This window comes from Solea senegalensis, linkage group LG17, assembly GCF_019176455.1.
Source record: "Solea senegalensis isolate Sse05_10M linkage group LG17, IFAPA_SoseM_1, whole genome shotgun sequence".
NCBI lineage: Eukaryota > Metazoa > Chordata > Actinopteri > Pleuronectiformes > Soleidae > Solea > Solea senegalensis.
The window spans coordinates 3,686,927-3,701,454 of record NC_058037.1 but is presented as its reverse complement, the minus strand read 5'-3'; the positions used below and the strand labels follow the sequence as shown (position 1 = coordinate 3,701,454).

Here is a 14,528-nt window from a genome sequence, read left to right as displayed (position 1 = left end):
CATTATTTTCAGGGTTTACACACCTTGGGTGACAATTTCCCTTAAATTCAAGTACTGAATGTTAAGATGGGAGGGCAACTTGTAAGAGCTGCTTCAACCGTGGTGTCCACTTTTATTGACCCCAAGTGATTGTCCTTGGGATCTTGGTCAAAGTCAGTCTTTGTCATTTTCTTTAGTGAGACAGAGATCTTGGAATTTTCATTTCCAAAGCATCACGTCGTCATTTGCTCTCTCGCCCATTGTTCTGCATGGAATCTTACGTTTCCTGTATTTTCAGCCTTTTGTCTCATCAGTTATCATCAGTGGGATCAAATTATAATATTATCAGGATAAAAGAAAAATGGGAAAAACTATACACATTGTTGAATTGTGAATTCTCTCTTTCCAGAAATGTAAAATAAAGTGACTGTGTTGTGTTTTTTAGAGCAGTTTTAAGAGTTTAAACATCATTTCTTTTACAATTATCGCACTAATATTGAGAATCGCGATTATTTGGACACGCCACCACAGCAATCACGCTGCTACTCGGTGACTGAATACATACGTTTATTCAAGTGGTGATTTTATAACTCATTTACTTGACTTTTAAACATATGAACTTGATATGTAGATACATACATTTAAAACACATTAAAAAGTGTAATATTTAAAGTGGTTTCAAAGAGGAAATGCTAAGAATTACAATATCACAGAATGTACATGTGATATAATTGATGTTCTAAGAGATTTAAGTCATATATGGGTTACCGGCTGTAGATGATTGCATTAACGTCCAGTTTTTTGTTTCTTACCGGAGATAACTGCGAGTTTCCTGGAGCCGTGTTCGTCTCTGGCTATTCTCGCTGCCTCCTCCATCAGCATCATCCCAAAGCCCTGCACGAGGAGGACAGAGGAGACACAGACTTTATTAAAAAAAAGCATTGGACCTTCTTTCGCCTGATTTTCTGCTTCATCTTAGAGAAAATACAAGTGAGCTGTGACGTCTCGCTGCGCGTCGCACGAAGAAAAACAATCAGATTCACAGCCGGAGGGAAAATCGGCTTCGCATGTAAAACCATAACCACCTGATGCTGGAACTTGCTGGGGTCTCGGCTGCTGACGGGGACGACGCTGCCGTAGACGTGCAGCTCGCGGACGATGGACGCTCCTCCTTTGAGCTCGGAGCGGAACGACTGCGGAGAGCAGCGGCGCAGACGCAGCAGGCCGATCAGGATGTCCTGCTCCGGGTCCTCGTACGAGAGGAAGGTCTCCCAGCTGCCGTTGGCCACGTAGTCTCTGCGCACCAGCTCCACCTGAGAACATGCGAGTGAAACACACCACACTTTTGTTCATCACTGTCTCCCAAACCTGGAAGTGATGTTCTTGTTTTGTCCACATGATTCAGTTTTAATGATTTCTTTGTTATATGGAGCAAAGAAAGCAGAAAATATTCACATTTAAGAAGCTGAAAAATAGAAGCTTGTTTTAAATCAGTGAAAAAACACTCAAACCGATCAATTGATTATCAAAACAGTTGGCGAAAGCACCAGTTTACCTGGTAGGGACGGACTTTGTGGTGGATCTCCTGAATACCCACTTCTCTGGTTCTCACATCGCGACACTGCAGAGAGAAAAACAAGTCAAACCAACTTAAAGACTTGTATGAATCTAACGTTTATAAGGGTTAAAATTTCACAATTCAAAGTGTATTATTTCAGGTATCTAGTTGATGTTATTTGACGATCTAGGTGCAAATCTTCAGTTTAGAGTAAAACACCAGCAACTGCATTCAAACTTTGACAATGGCTTTCTTAGTCTACCCTTGTGTCAGTGGTACACGCTTTCCCTTGATGTCCCAGACTCCTCCCCTTCTAAAGCAGAACGTTTGCAGTGCAGACACCACCGTAAACATCCATCCATCCATCCAAGACATTTCATCATCATAATGACTCCAAAGCTGTTAAATTAGGGTCAAATCCTGCATAGTTTTGCTTTAATAAATGCTGGAGCTCACTTCGTCTGCATTTTTTCTAAATCAGGAATTGGGCAAAATAATCTTCAATGTAGGTGATGAACTTTGCCGTTTCAGCCCTGGTTTTTGGACAATTTAAGGAAACTAACTGGGATTTCACCGTGACATACTTGCAATATCTTTTTTAAAGTCTTGCTTCAGTTCAATATTCACATTGTAAAACCACAAGATACCATCACAATATCAATAACTACTCGATGTTCCTGTCCAGATTGTGACCCCGCCTTTTCCCTAATTTCCTTTACTGAATCCATTAATAGTTAAGTCTATACTGAGGGTCAGATGCACTGCATGCAGCCCGTGTATATCAAAGACTGTTACGTTTGCAATTTGCTAAATGTGCTGTTTCAAACTGTGATTTTGATTTGAAAACGATTAACTGCTCAGCCCCGTTTCCTGCGTCTGTATCGCACTGCGTCAATTTGCTTTGTTGAGTTGATACAACCTGGATGTTTGTCACTTTGAAATCCAGGAGGTGGGGGGAGTAGCAGGTATTGTGAGCGGTTAGATGAAGGTAACGGGTAACACAGCAGACCTCTCACAGATTATTGATCAGTGTCTTGATGAAAACACTGTGAGGAGGTTTGGCTGCAGGATTTAACTGTTGCTCTTTTGTGTCTCTGACAAAGCAGCGGCTGAAGGAGCTTCTGCTGCTGCTGCTGCTGCTGCTGCTGCTGCTGCTGCTGCTGCTGCTGCTGCTGCAGAGTCAAACCACTGCTTGCAGCTACGACCACAAATCATTTTACTGATAAATGTGCAATGTCAGAACTGTGCAATACACCCCATAATCTGCTGCATATCTGTATATATTTTTTTATTTCTCCACATCTACATTTTTTTTATTATTACTTTATACTCTGTATAGACTTTAATTTGAGGTCTACTTTTATATTTATATTTATACTTAAGTGTGTTTCTGTCTCCTACAACTGACTCGTAGAACCCGCACAAGATTTCCAATGTGCCTGGACTGTCTGTTTAAGCACAAATGGCATATAAAAACCTTGAACCTTGAACCTAGTGACGTGATTTTTTTTCCGAAAAAGACTAGTGTGTAAGGTTTATTTCCATTTGTCAGAAATGGAATATAAAGCAATCACACAAGTGTCACCCACCATGTTTTTAATGGACAAAATAAACACCTCTCAATGTATAACGATAACTGGAGGCGAGTTTCTCCTACATGCATACATGATATATTCACTTGCAACATGCAACACACCAATGTTGTTACCAAGAAACCATGAACACCTACAGCTAGGAAAATATGTCTGGTAAGAATGAACTTTTTCACCAAGATTATTACAGAGAATTCAGGGAACTGTAGAATATTGTTGTCCACTATTGACTAGCCACTCAACACTGCTCCCATTCCAACACAGTTCTCTGCATTGAAATGTGAAGAATTGGCACCGTTCTCCAATAACAAAATAACATCAATTAGAACCACTACTGTATTTCTGTTGATCCAGACACCAGTGCAAATGCAGGCTATCTCAGAAAATCAATATATATAATATTATAATATTATCTGAGCTCTGTAAGACTGTCACTGAATGTAACTCGTCCACCACCTCATGTATGGACCCTGTGCCTACAGCACTCTTTAAACAGGCGTTCAACAGTACAATTATAAACATGTCACTTCAAACTGGCATCTTCCCAGATGCATTCAAAACAGCTGTCGTAAAAAAAACCTTTATTTAACTAGATAGAAATGCACTAAGCAGCTATAGGCCAATATCAAATGTACCATTCATTAGTAAGACACTCAAAAAAGTTGTTGCAGTGCAAATAAACGTCTTATAACAAACATCGACGCACTGAAACAGCTCTAGCTAAAATCGTCAGTGATCTCAGAATAAACTCTGATGACAAGAAGGTCTCAATTCTTTGAGCTTTAGGGAATTTCAGTTTCAACCGTTTCAATGTAGAGCTGATGTCACACCATCACCAACACATGGAACTAAAACAATGCCATTGGGATAAGAGAAAGCCACGCTGTTCAAATCCATACACGTATATTATCCGTAGCAGGAAATAAACCTGGCAAGTTGTGTCTTTCCTAGTTGTGTGTCCTTTTTTGCCACCACATATTGAATATATATATATATGCTTATGGGAAGGGGGTTGCACCCAATTCCATGCTCCGACAGCTCAAAACTACACCAGAGAGGTTCTTTAATCTGTCATCTTACTCTACGACAGCAATTTATGCAAATCATTTCCCTACAGTCAGCGTTTGCCAGTTCACCACCTGAGTTTTAGCCGTACATGTTTGGGCACACTCTCTCTCTCTCAGTTTAATATGTAGAGTGTGTGAGACTCACCTCAGTGCCCATGTCCTTCATCCTGGCCAGTGCCAGCTCTCTCAGGTTGCCGTGCTCCACTCCAGAGCTCACCAGTGGCATGGGTATATCCCTGGTGGTGAAAAGAAGACAACAGGGATGATGACAACAGCAAATCAGAGTCAGGTGGACACGCACACACTGGATATGTTTCTGAAGAGGAAAATAACTTCTGCCACCTGTGACAGAAAGAAAAACACATATGAGCCACTTCACAAAAGGCTCACATGATAAAATCTACTTCGTTCACATCTTAAAAATAAGATGTCTCGCTGTTAGACGCACTTTTAAAAGATTGGAATTTGAAGTTTGTGCACCATTCATTCCTCTGCACCATAGTCCACTGAAAATTTTTTTTTAGCTCACTGGGACACAGAGGCTGCGGGTGTGCTGTTGCCTCATCTGGAAAGTTTGTGTCTCTGAGGAAAAGGATTTCAAACACCAAAGTCTTCAAGTCACATCTGAACTTAAGGATGACGGCAGCAGTGGATCTATAGCTCCAGTATGTCATGAAGTAAAATCGCTGATTTTCTCTATGGACTTTGGTGTGGGGAGTGAAAGGTGTGACACAAACTTCTATTTCCAAGCAGAAACGGCTGTCTAACAGAGACGACATATTCTCATCAGTCATAGACGTAAGCTATTATGGATTTGATTTGGCGAGTCTTTTGTTAAAAGAATAAAGTAAGAACTTTATTTTTAGTGAAAGCAAGGCTAATTTTGGGCACAGGGGCCGCACACAGCTCAGGTAACATCGACTGTGTCAGTACCTCATACAACCACACATAAAAAAGTTTTTCTTTCTTTTTTATTATATTTCCTGCATTTTTACTATTTATTACATTTACTATATTAACCATATCTGCTGCTGTAACATTGCAATTTTCCCAGTTAGGAACAACTAAAGGACAATCTTATCTTATCCTGTCCTATACATCCATCCGTCTCTTCATGGCTGAGCTGTGCAGCAACTAATGGAAGTTACAACTATGCACTATGAACAATTTGGCCTAATAGAGCTCGAAACTACCGTCATCGCAGGTCCATGTCCTCCCTCTTACCTCTGAACCCGGTAGACCCGTGTCCAGGGCGGCACCAGTGCCAGGATCCGTGCCACGAGGTCGACCAGAGCGCTGGGCGAGTAGCTCTTGTAGCGGCCAGTCTTCCACAGCTCGTACAGCCCCGTGCCTCGGATCACCAGCGTTGGATACAGCTTCAGTCCGTCCGGCCTGAAAGCTGGATTTTCAAAGAACTCCTGCAAGGAAACACACGGGATACAACTCATGCAATGAAAATGTGTTCTGAAATTGGTCCGACATGAATTTCAAACAGTAAAACCTTTGTCATATGACGTCACACGATGCCGATGAAGTCTGTGGAGCAGTTTATAGATCGCATGCAGAGTAGTGCACGCAGGACAGGAGGTGACGGTGGTGCGTCAATCAATTTTCCCTGAAATTTGTGTGAATTGGCCATTAATATTACAGATTTATGACATTACTCCACCTATCCTTGTAAAACTAACCCTAATAGTGCTTTTGCTGCTGAAAATCATACATTTCCCAATCGTGGGATTAATACGGGATTATGTACCGTAATCTTATTTTATCTAAAGAACTTTAATGTATTTCAACATGAACCAACAGAATCCCTTTTCCCACGTAACAGCTTCGTAGTGCCTAACCTAACAGCCTAAATACATATTTGCAGTGTTAATGAAGCTTCCTAAAAACAAGTAAAGACAAAGTCTGAACAGAACAAACAGCCTCAGTGAAGACAAATGTCTGAACATTGAATACAAAGTGCAGCGGCTCTGAAGAAAAGAAGACGTCCTCCCGTCTTATGTGAGGCAGACGTCAAAGGGAGCAGAGCTCAGTTATTTGATTGAAGGAAACAAATGTTGATGAATGGCTCAGTGCAGTTGGGGAGAACAAGAGTGATTTTCCAGTCATTTTCTCCTCCTCTACGCCGACTATCGTATCATCAGAACCATGAAGATCTGGAGCCGAGGCAAGATTATCCAAAAACAGGCTGCTGCATTATCAGTATCTGCTAATCTCTCTTTCTCTCTCATCACAGCTTTTAATCACACGAGGACACGGCGGCCACATGGTCCTTCACTAAAACCTATAAGGAAGAACGCACAGGGATGTAATCTGAAAAAATAGCAATACTTCAATTGCAAAAAAAAAGCAAGTCTGGAGACTATTTTAGGGACTTTGCCTGCTATCGTTGTAAATCACGCATCACAATCCTGTTGGTTGGTGGAGAGGAAACCCTGTTAAAAGATGCCCCCCCCTCCACCACCACCACCCCGGCCCCTGAAACAGGGAGCATCTGTGCACAAGAGATAAGTGAGAGAGGATCTCAGGCTGGAAGCAAGTTGCAATCGAATTTCATTATCAGGACAGTCACGATGGACGCGTGCGGGATGCAAAGTTCTCCTGCTGCCCTCTGCCTGCTGTGGTCTATGGTGACATGAGGAGCACCTCAGTGTGGTATGGTGAGCGCAAAACATGCTCGTTTAAAAGGAATTATTAACATTTTTTGTACCCTTTTAGGTTGATAGATTATAATATTTTATTTTATTTATTAACATTGCTACGTGTGATATAAAATATGCCCGTTACACTGCCTTTAGTCAGTGAAGGGGCTGAGGAGTCCATCACAATTACCCCGTGATTTTAAATTCTGTTGTGCAGCATTGGCTGCAGCACTAACACTGTTTCCCCTTCCTCATTAAGACTGCGGTAAAGTTAGTTCGAAAGAAAGCCCACAGTGTCTGGTCTGAAAGAGTCTGTGTGTGGAATATCCAAGGTGAAACTCTGGACTTATGTCCGCACAGGCTGTTTCTACACTCTACCTATATTGTACTGGTTTTTCAATCATTCATTTTCTACGCACGAGGGTCTGGAGCCAATCCCAGCTGACGTAGGGCAAAAGCCGGGGTCACAGCCAGTTGCAAACATACAGAGACAAACAACCATTCACACCTACGCTCAATTTAGAGTGTTCACTTAATCCATCCATCTTCGACCGCTTTATCCTCCACAGGAGGGTCACGGAGGGGGGGGGTGCTGTGCCAATCTCAGCTGACATAGGGTGAAAGACAGGTTCACACCCTGGAGAGATTGCCAGTCCATCACACAGCCACATATAGAGACAAACAACAATCCAATCTCACACTTTGCCTAATCTGGACTGTGAGAGGAAACTGGAGAATCTAGAGAAAACCCACGCACACACGGGGAGAACATGCAAACTCCATGCAGAAAGGGTCTAACCACTACACCAACCAACCGTGTGGCCCTCACTTAATCTAATCTGCATGTTTTTGGACTAAGGAAGGAAGCTGGAGTACCTGGAGAAAAGCACACGGGGAGAACATGTAAACACTGAACGGGTGACCCTCCTGCTGTGAGGCAACAATCCAAGCCACGGTACCGCTACACGCAAATTTAACGAGAACGTGTTCATAAAGCAGATACCCACAAATAATTCAAAATAATAAAATAATTCATACCCTTAAATAGACCTGCTCCAAAATGTAATGGGTTCTTCCTTGGATCATGTCCCATCCTGCTACAAAATTTCATGGCAATAAATTCAACAGTTTTTAAAAAAAATAATCCCTCCATTATCCATAACCTCCTTCATCTCTTTGACTATTTTCCCACTCCGTCTACTTCCAACTTGACTATATCTGGATGCTCTCTCTGTCAGAGGATCCAAACTATGCACGACGGGATCTTTCTTGAGATGCTTCGTTTGGATCATGGGGCGAAGACGCTCGACACCCTGCATATTTTTCCCCACTTGCTCGCAGAAGGCACGTCATGGAAGATTAGATATGATAAAGAGAAGAGCAAAAAGGGACACACACACACACCACATGCACATCCTGGAGGTGTCGGTGTGATAAGGAAGGGTGAAAGGCAAACAAGGAGACCATGTGTGATTGGAAGAGGACAGAGATCAGACAGGAGAGATAGATGAAGGGACTGGTGAGACGAGAAGAAGAAGAGCGACGGGAGAGAACAAGTCGAGTGAAAATTTACTACAGGAGGGAAGGGAGAGAAGGAAAAAAAAAAAGATGAAGTGAAAGATACCAGAGAGGAGAAGAAAAATAATGGACACAGACGGAAGAAAGAGGAGAAGAGAAAATAGACGTCGGAGACAAAGGAAAGAAATTAAGTGCAGGGTGAGGACAAGTGACGGAGGAAATGCTGCAGGAAAGAAAAAGGAAGAGAGTCTATGGGCCGAGCACACATTTAATCCGCTTCCCCTCACTGTGTCGACCTGCTGCTGCCCTCCATATTACCATCACACACACACACACACAGTGCATCAGTACACACACAAACACACACAAACAGAGGGGTAATGTAACAAATCCGAGGGAAGACACGGAGTCTTTCCCACGACTTAAATCTTCTCTGAAAATGAGGCGCTCAGAGCTGTTGGTGCCGAGTGCCTTCATCACTGCACACATCCCTTACTTTTGCACACAGTCAGCACCGACAAAAACAAAGTTTTAAACCTTAAACTGAACTTTGTTCAACACAGGATTCCATCTATCGATTTCAGGGGGAAACAGAGTTTTCATTCCTCGTTTGCTGAAAACTCAGTGACGTCTGGTCGGAAGTCTCAGCTCATTAAACGTCCTCTCTGTCCACTGCTGCCGTCTGTGAGACACAAACACTATACAATACTTATATGTCAACCGGTTAACTGTACACAAAACAAAACAGCATCATCGCGTCTGTTGATAACCGACAACAATTCACTGTCCTGAAATTGGCACTGAGGCAATTTAACAAGTGAGGACAATATACAATCTGATCACTCTCTGCCATAAAAAGCACTTAAAGTGAGTTGATTGTGTTGAATTTCCACAAATTATATGTTAAACACAGGAAATCTTTTAACATTTCACATGTTATGAAATGCTGTTAAGCTCAGCAACACATGGTCCTAGTGAGTCTGCATCTTTTAGTGTCTAAATGTTTGATGAACAACTTTGAATTCCGATCATTGAATCCCTCAAATGGTTCTCAGGCTGTGGTATGTGTACCACCAGTGGTACGCAAGCTTCCTCTGGTACTTGGAGTTAAATCAAAAACACTGTGAGCTGAGTGAGGAAGAGGATGATGAGAGAGTGAATTATCTTATTGTGAGATTGGAACAGCGCCCCCCCGTGACCCTCATGTGGAGGATAAAGGAGTAGAAGATGAATGGATGGATGGATGAATAAATCTGCCTCCTGTGAAACGTCCGTAGATGACTTTGTTCGTCCTATTTACACCACTGTACTTTAACGTCGGTGATAATGGTGTTTACTTTGAGAGCTCAATATTCTCTCAGGTGGTATAAAAAGTTTGAGTAACACTGCCTGATACAAAAGAGCAATATGTTGAACTTTAAGAATGGATCAAGCAGGACTGTCAAACTCAAATGACCTGGGGGCCAATGAGCATCTGGTCTGGACAAGAGGAGGCTTTTTAAAAAGTTGGAAAAAACAGCTGTTCAGTATCAGGTTGGCAATATAAGTTTAAAATTATAAAAAACAATATTCCATCAAGATATCACAACTAAGATATCCATGATGATATTTCACAGATTTCAAAGGAAAAGTCTTTATTATGATAAGGAATGATGTATATACTTCATAATAAAAATCTATTATACTGGAAAATAATTTAATGTTGAATGTAAGACGTTAATAATTTGCTGATTACAGCCGAATGCCTTTTATTACGATTATAAAAATATTTTGTATTATATTCTGTCCATATTCTATCACCTGCGCTTCAGCAACACACGCTGTGTTTCAAGGAAGAGGACCACTTTTTATCATAACATGATTTATTTAAAAAATCCCTTATTTATGGCTTCTCGTCACTGACGCAGAGGCAGCGCAGGCACAGTTATATTCAGTGAATATCATAAATGTCCTTATTAGAGATCTGTGCTACCAGGTGGAAAAAGATGGAAAACCTGCAATAAATATCTGCACATACGTGTATTCTCATGCCACAAATAGGAATCTGACAATTTAATTGAAAAAAAAAAAAAGGAACTGCGTCATTAAAATGTAATTGAATTAAAGGTCTTTAACTTGGGCAATTCAAACTGGCGAGTGATTCACAGGATGTGGTTGAACAGTAATCGCCCCAAAAAGGACACCGTAAGAGGTAAACGCCCCCGTAATGACGCAGTGATGACGGGTCAAGAAGAGCAAGAGCAGAAACCCGAGAGCAAAAGTTTCCCAGGCAGCGGAGGAGGAGGAGGAGAAGGACTCAAACTGAAGCATGGGGTAAACAACAGAACATCGAGAGCAGCCTCTGTTCAAAACAGAGTGTTCTGAGTAGGAGCAGAAGAAAATAGCTGGACGGCAGGAGCTGTTTGGGTGTGTGTGTGCGCGTGTGTGTGTGTGTGGGGGGGTTCAGGGAAAGCATTACAAAATCTGAGCGTGAAATGGAGAAATAATGCTGTTCAAATGAAAGGCCACACTCTTGCCTACAAATAAGAGAGAGGCATCGATCTGCTCATCTAACGTGGCAAGAGAGTAAACATTCCTGTCAAACTCCTTTAAGCTGTGACACGCTGCGCTGCCACTGTTTTGCTTCTTTATTTCTGCAGAATTCTAGAATAAACATGAGAGAGCACATTCTAAAACTCTATTTTAAGTCACAATAAGGACTGTGATCACCTTTAATTTGTCATTTTTGTTCAACTGAAGCCTATTTTTATTAGTGCATTGTTTATTTGTCGTTGTATATTTTGTCAGTGTATTTGTGTGCCATTTCTACTACTAATACTAATAATACTACTACTACTGCTGCTGCACTAACATTTTAAATGTTATGTTGTTGATTTTTAAACGGTATTATTGTCTTTATTTTCTGACAATTACCTAATGTCAATTACCTAGAATTCAATTTAAAATCCTCCTCCTCACGTACAAAGCACTTAATGGTCAGGCCCCTTCATACCTGAAAGACCTAGTCTTACCCTATCATCCTAATAGACCACTTAGGTCACAAAATACAGGTTTACTTGTGGTTCCCAGAGTCTGTAAGAGTAGAATGGGAGGCAGAGCCTTTAGCTACCAGGCTCCTCTCCTGTGGAACCAGCTTCCAATGATAGTTCGGGAGGCAGACACTCTCTCTGTATTTAAAGTTAAACTTAAAACTTTCCTTTTTGATAAAGCTTATAGTTAGAGCTGGTTCAGGGAAACCTAAACCATCTCTTAGTTATGCTGCTATAGAACTAAACTGCTGGGGGATTTTCCGGTGGTACACGCACATTCACTCTCTCACACTCAGCATTTGATTATGACTTTTTATATGTCATTAACCTTGTTTCTTTCTCTCCCTAGTTTGTGTCTTTCCTTCCTTCCCTCTCTCTCTCTCTCTGTATTCTCATCATGCAGGTTGCAGGATCAAGATCCAGTTTCCGAGGCTACGCTCATCGTCACCATTATTATTATTTTGTAATTAAAAAGTCGATATCAGTAACTGTATAAACTTGTAACCTGATACAGTTGTTGTGTATCTGCTGCTGGTCTCCCTCTCTCTCTTCTGTCTCTCCCTCATCTCCCTCTTGTCCTTTCTCTCCCCCCCATTTTCTGTCCCCCACCTCTCCACTATCCCCCATTTTTCCTTTCACCCCACCCGGTCGAGGCAGATGACCGCACATCTCTGAGCCTGGTTCTGTCAGAGATTTCTTCCTGTTAAGAGGGAGTTTTTTCTCTCCACTGATGCCTAGTGCTTGCTCATTGTGTGAACTGTTGGGAGTCTCTGCTCTCTTTGATGTTGTCTATGTAGAGTGCCTTGAGATAATGTATGTTATGATTTGGCGCTATACAAATAAATTGAATTGAATTGAATTAATTTCTAATGAGGACATGACTTGCTTGCCTTGTGAAGCTCTTTGTATTAATTTACTAATTTACTTTACTGTATTTTCAAAGTGCTGTATTACGTTGTTATATTATTCTAATTATCATTCAAGTTTGTTCTTGTGGCGTTACTTAAATATGTAGTGCGTAACCTTTGTTATTATTATATTATTGGTATTATTCTGCTTCTGTTTGGTCTCCCTGAACAGAAACAATGTAACATTATTTGTATGCTACACTCTTCATTTGGAAACAGGCTCCGTCAAGCAATACTATCAGACCTGACTGAGGGAGCATTTGTGTGTATACAGCAGCAGCGCAGGGGTGGTTGGGCGCCGCTCATTTCCTGCATCCATTGCAGGAATGTTACCAAGGAACACAAGAGTCATGTGGAGCTGATAGACTCATTCAGCATTGTGTAAACTCATTTGACAACGATTTGAATGTAACAGACATGTGTTTATATCTAAAAGCTACAAATTACAGTTTTAACAAAGGAGAATTAAAAACTTGGGGTTAAAAAGATTACTTCCTGTTCATCAGTAAGAGCAGAACATGACCCGTTTTACGTACACAACACAAACAAGAACATAAATATGTAATCTTGATTGGTAAGCTTTAACCAAGTAAATTTCCTGGGCATATGCATTATATCAGGTAAAACCAGGTTTTCTTTCGACTAACCTTTTTTCTTCTAATTTAATCTGTTCAATCCTGTACAAAAATGACACGTTTAAGACATGTGTTGGTTTAAAAGTGAAAAAAAGAGTGTCACTCTGCTCTTTGACTCAGTTCATGTTTGTTTTAGAATAAAAAGCACTGAATTCTGCATTTTGTGAAGATAAGCAAATTTAAAAAAAACACAAATCTGATTTTTGAATCCATCTACCGGGGCAGATATTAATGCAGACGGACCAGTTTTAGCCCACAAGCCACCAGTTGCTGACCACTGTTGAATACGATGACATGTATTGACCAGTCAATGATAGTTTCTTTGTCTTTCAAATCATAAAAAAGGGTGTTGTGTTTATATTTGGATGAGTTTGTTTGCATTCATGCTTCACGTTCTGTCTTCACTTTGCTGATCAATAATAATTTCTTGCAATCTTCATAACTGCCCTAATTTCTGCATATCTGCTGTTTTATCAGCATATTCTTGACATTATCGATCTTCATATCTAGCTCTGAGTCAGAACTCAAAGAAGCGTGTTTTGCAAAATGTATAAATATTCTTTTAGCTTGAGTGGCGCAGACACAAGCACCCGACCAATCCGTCTTCACCTGCTCCTGTCTACGTAAACATCCCAGATTAATAGTGTTTTTCCTCCAGATGTCCACACACACGCACAACAGCGGAGTGAGTGATTATCATCACAATCATCAGAACAATTTGGATTCTATTGAAATGGTTGGGGGCTCTACTCTAAAATTCCCCCAGTAGAATAAAACAGCGGAGCGTTCCTTATTTTTTTGTCGTCTCCTCATGTTTAATTAGAAGCTCATTACGCGACACTATTGAGAGTCTGCACGTGTTCACATCTGCCGGAGAGCGAAGAGACAGTTCTTTTGTAATGCAACACGTTGTGAGTCACCGCACTGTCAGTAATCAGACTGCAATAAAGGGAAATAATAAAACTGGAAGACGTAAGAGAAATTGCACTACCTCTGCCTCTGACACGGTGACTGCCACATTCTGTCACGAGGGTGCATCAGATACTCACCTGCACCAATTAGTGACACATTGTCTTTTGCTGTATTGTGATCTCAATCACTTGATTTGTGTGTGAGTGTGTGGTAGGTGTAAAAAAAAGAACATGAAACCAAATGAGTGTCGCCTCAAACGGAGTTTTCATTTACATCCCACAGTCAGGCGTATTGTGAGGTGGAAGCGTCTGATTCTGCACATCCATATTTCATCCGTGTTTCCAATCAGAGCTCTAAGTCAGCCTGCTGTTGAGAAACATCTGACGGGGTTTTTCTATTATCGAGTCACACTGCTATTCTGCCTCTATTTTAAGATGCTACATGTAGGACATACTTGTGAGATAAATGGCACTGACGCACTACGATGCAAAGTAAGAAAAAAAAGAAGGAGGACGACATGATTACTAATGTCACAAACAATGAACCTAAGGATCAGCCTGATGCGTGATGTTGCTGGTGTTATTTTTAGTCTCTTTCCCCATTTTCTTTGCTTTGAGGAACTTTGTCTAACTCAGAAACTATACTTCATAACCTTATCGTGCATTTTCATAAAACGTTGATC

At 41.1% G+C, this 14,528-nt stretch overlaps 1 protein-coding gene across 1 annotated transcript in view; it reads right to left on the bottom strand.

The window, feature by feature from the left end:
* The window catches only part of elp3 (elongator acetyltransferase complex subunit 3), a 28,276-nt gene that overhangs the window by 989 nt on the left and 12,759 nt on the right, over positions 1 to 14,528 (bottom strand). Inside the window, exons 10-14 of the mRNA XM_044048845.1 lie at positions 5,421 to 5,614; positions 4,342 to 4,432; positions 1,535 to 1,600; positions 1,065 to 1,292; positions 792 to 873 (exon numbers count right to left, since the gene is read on the bottom strand). Of these exons, the coding sequence (XP_043904780.1) occupies positions 792 to 873; positions 1,065 to 1,292; positions 1,535 to 1,600; positions 4,342 to 4,432; positions 5,421 to 5,614 (661 nt within the window). The remainder of the gene's footprint in view (positions 1 to 791; positions 874 to 1,064; positions 1,293 to 1,534; positions 1,601 to 4,341; positions 4,433 to 5,420; positions 5,615 to 14,528) is intronic.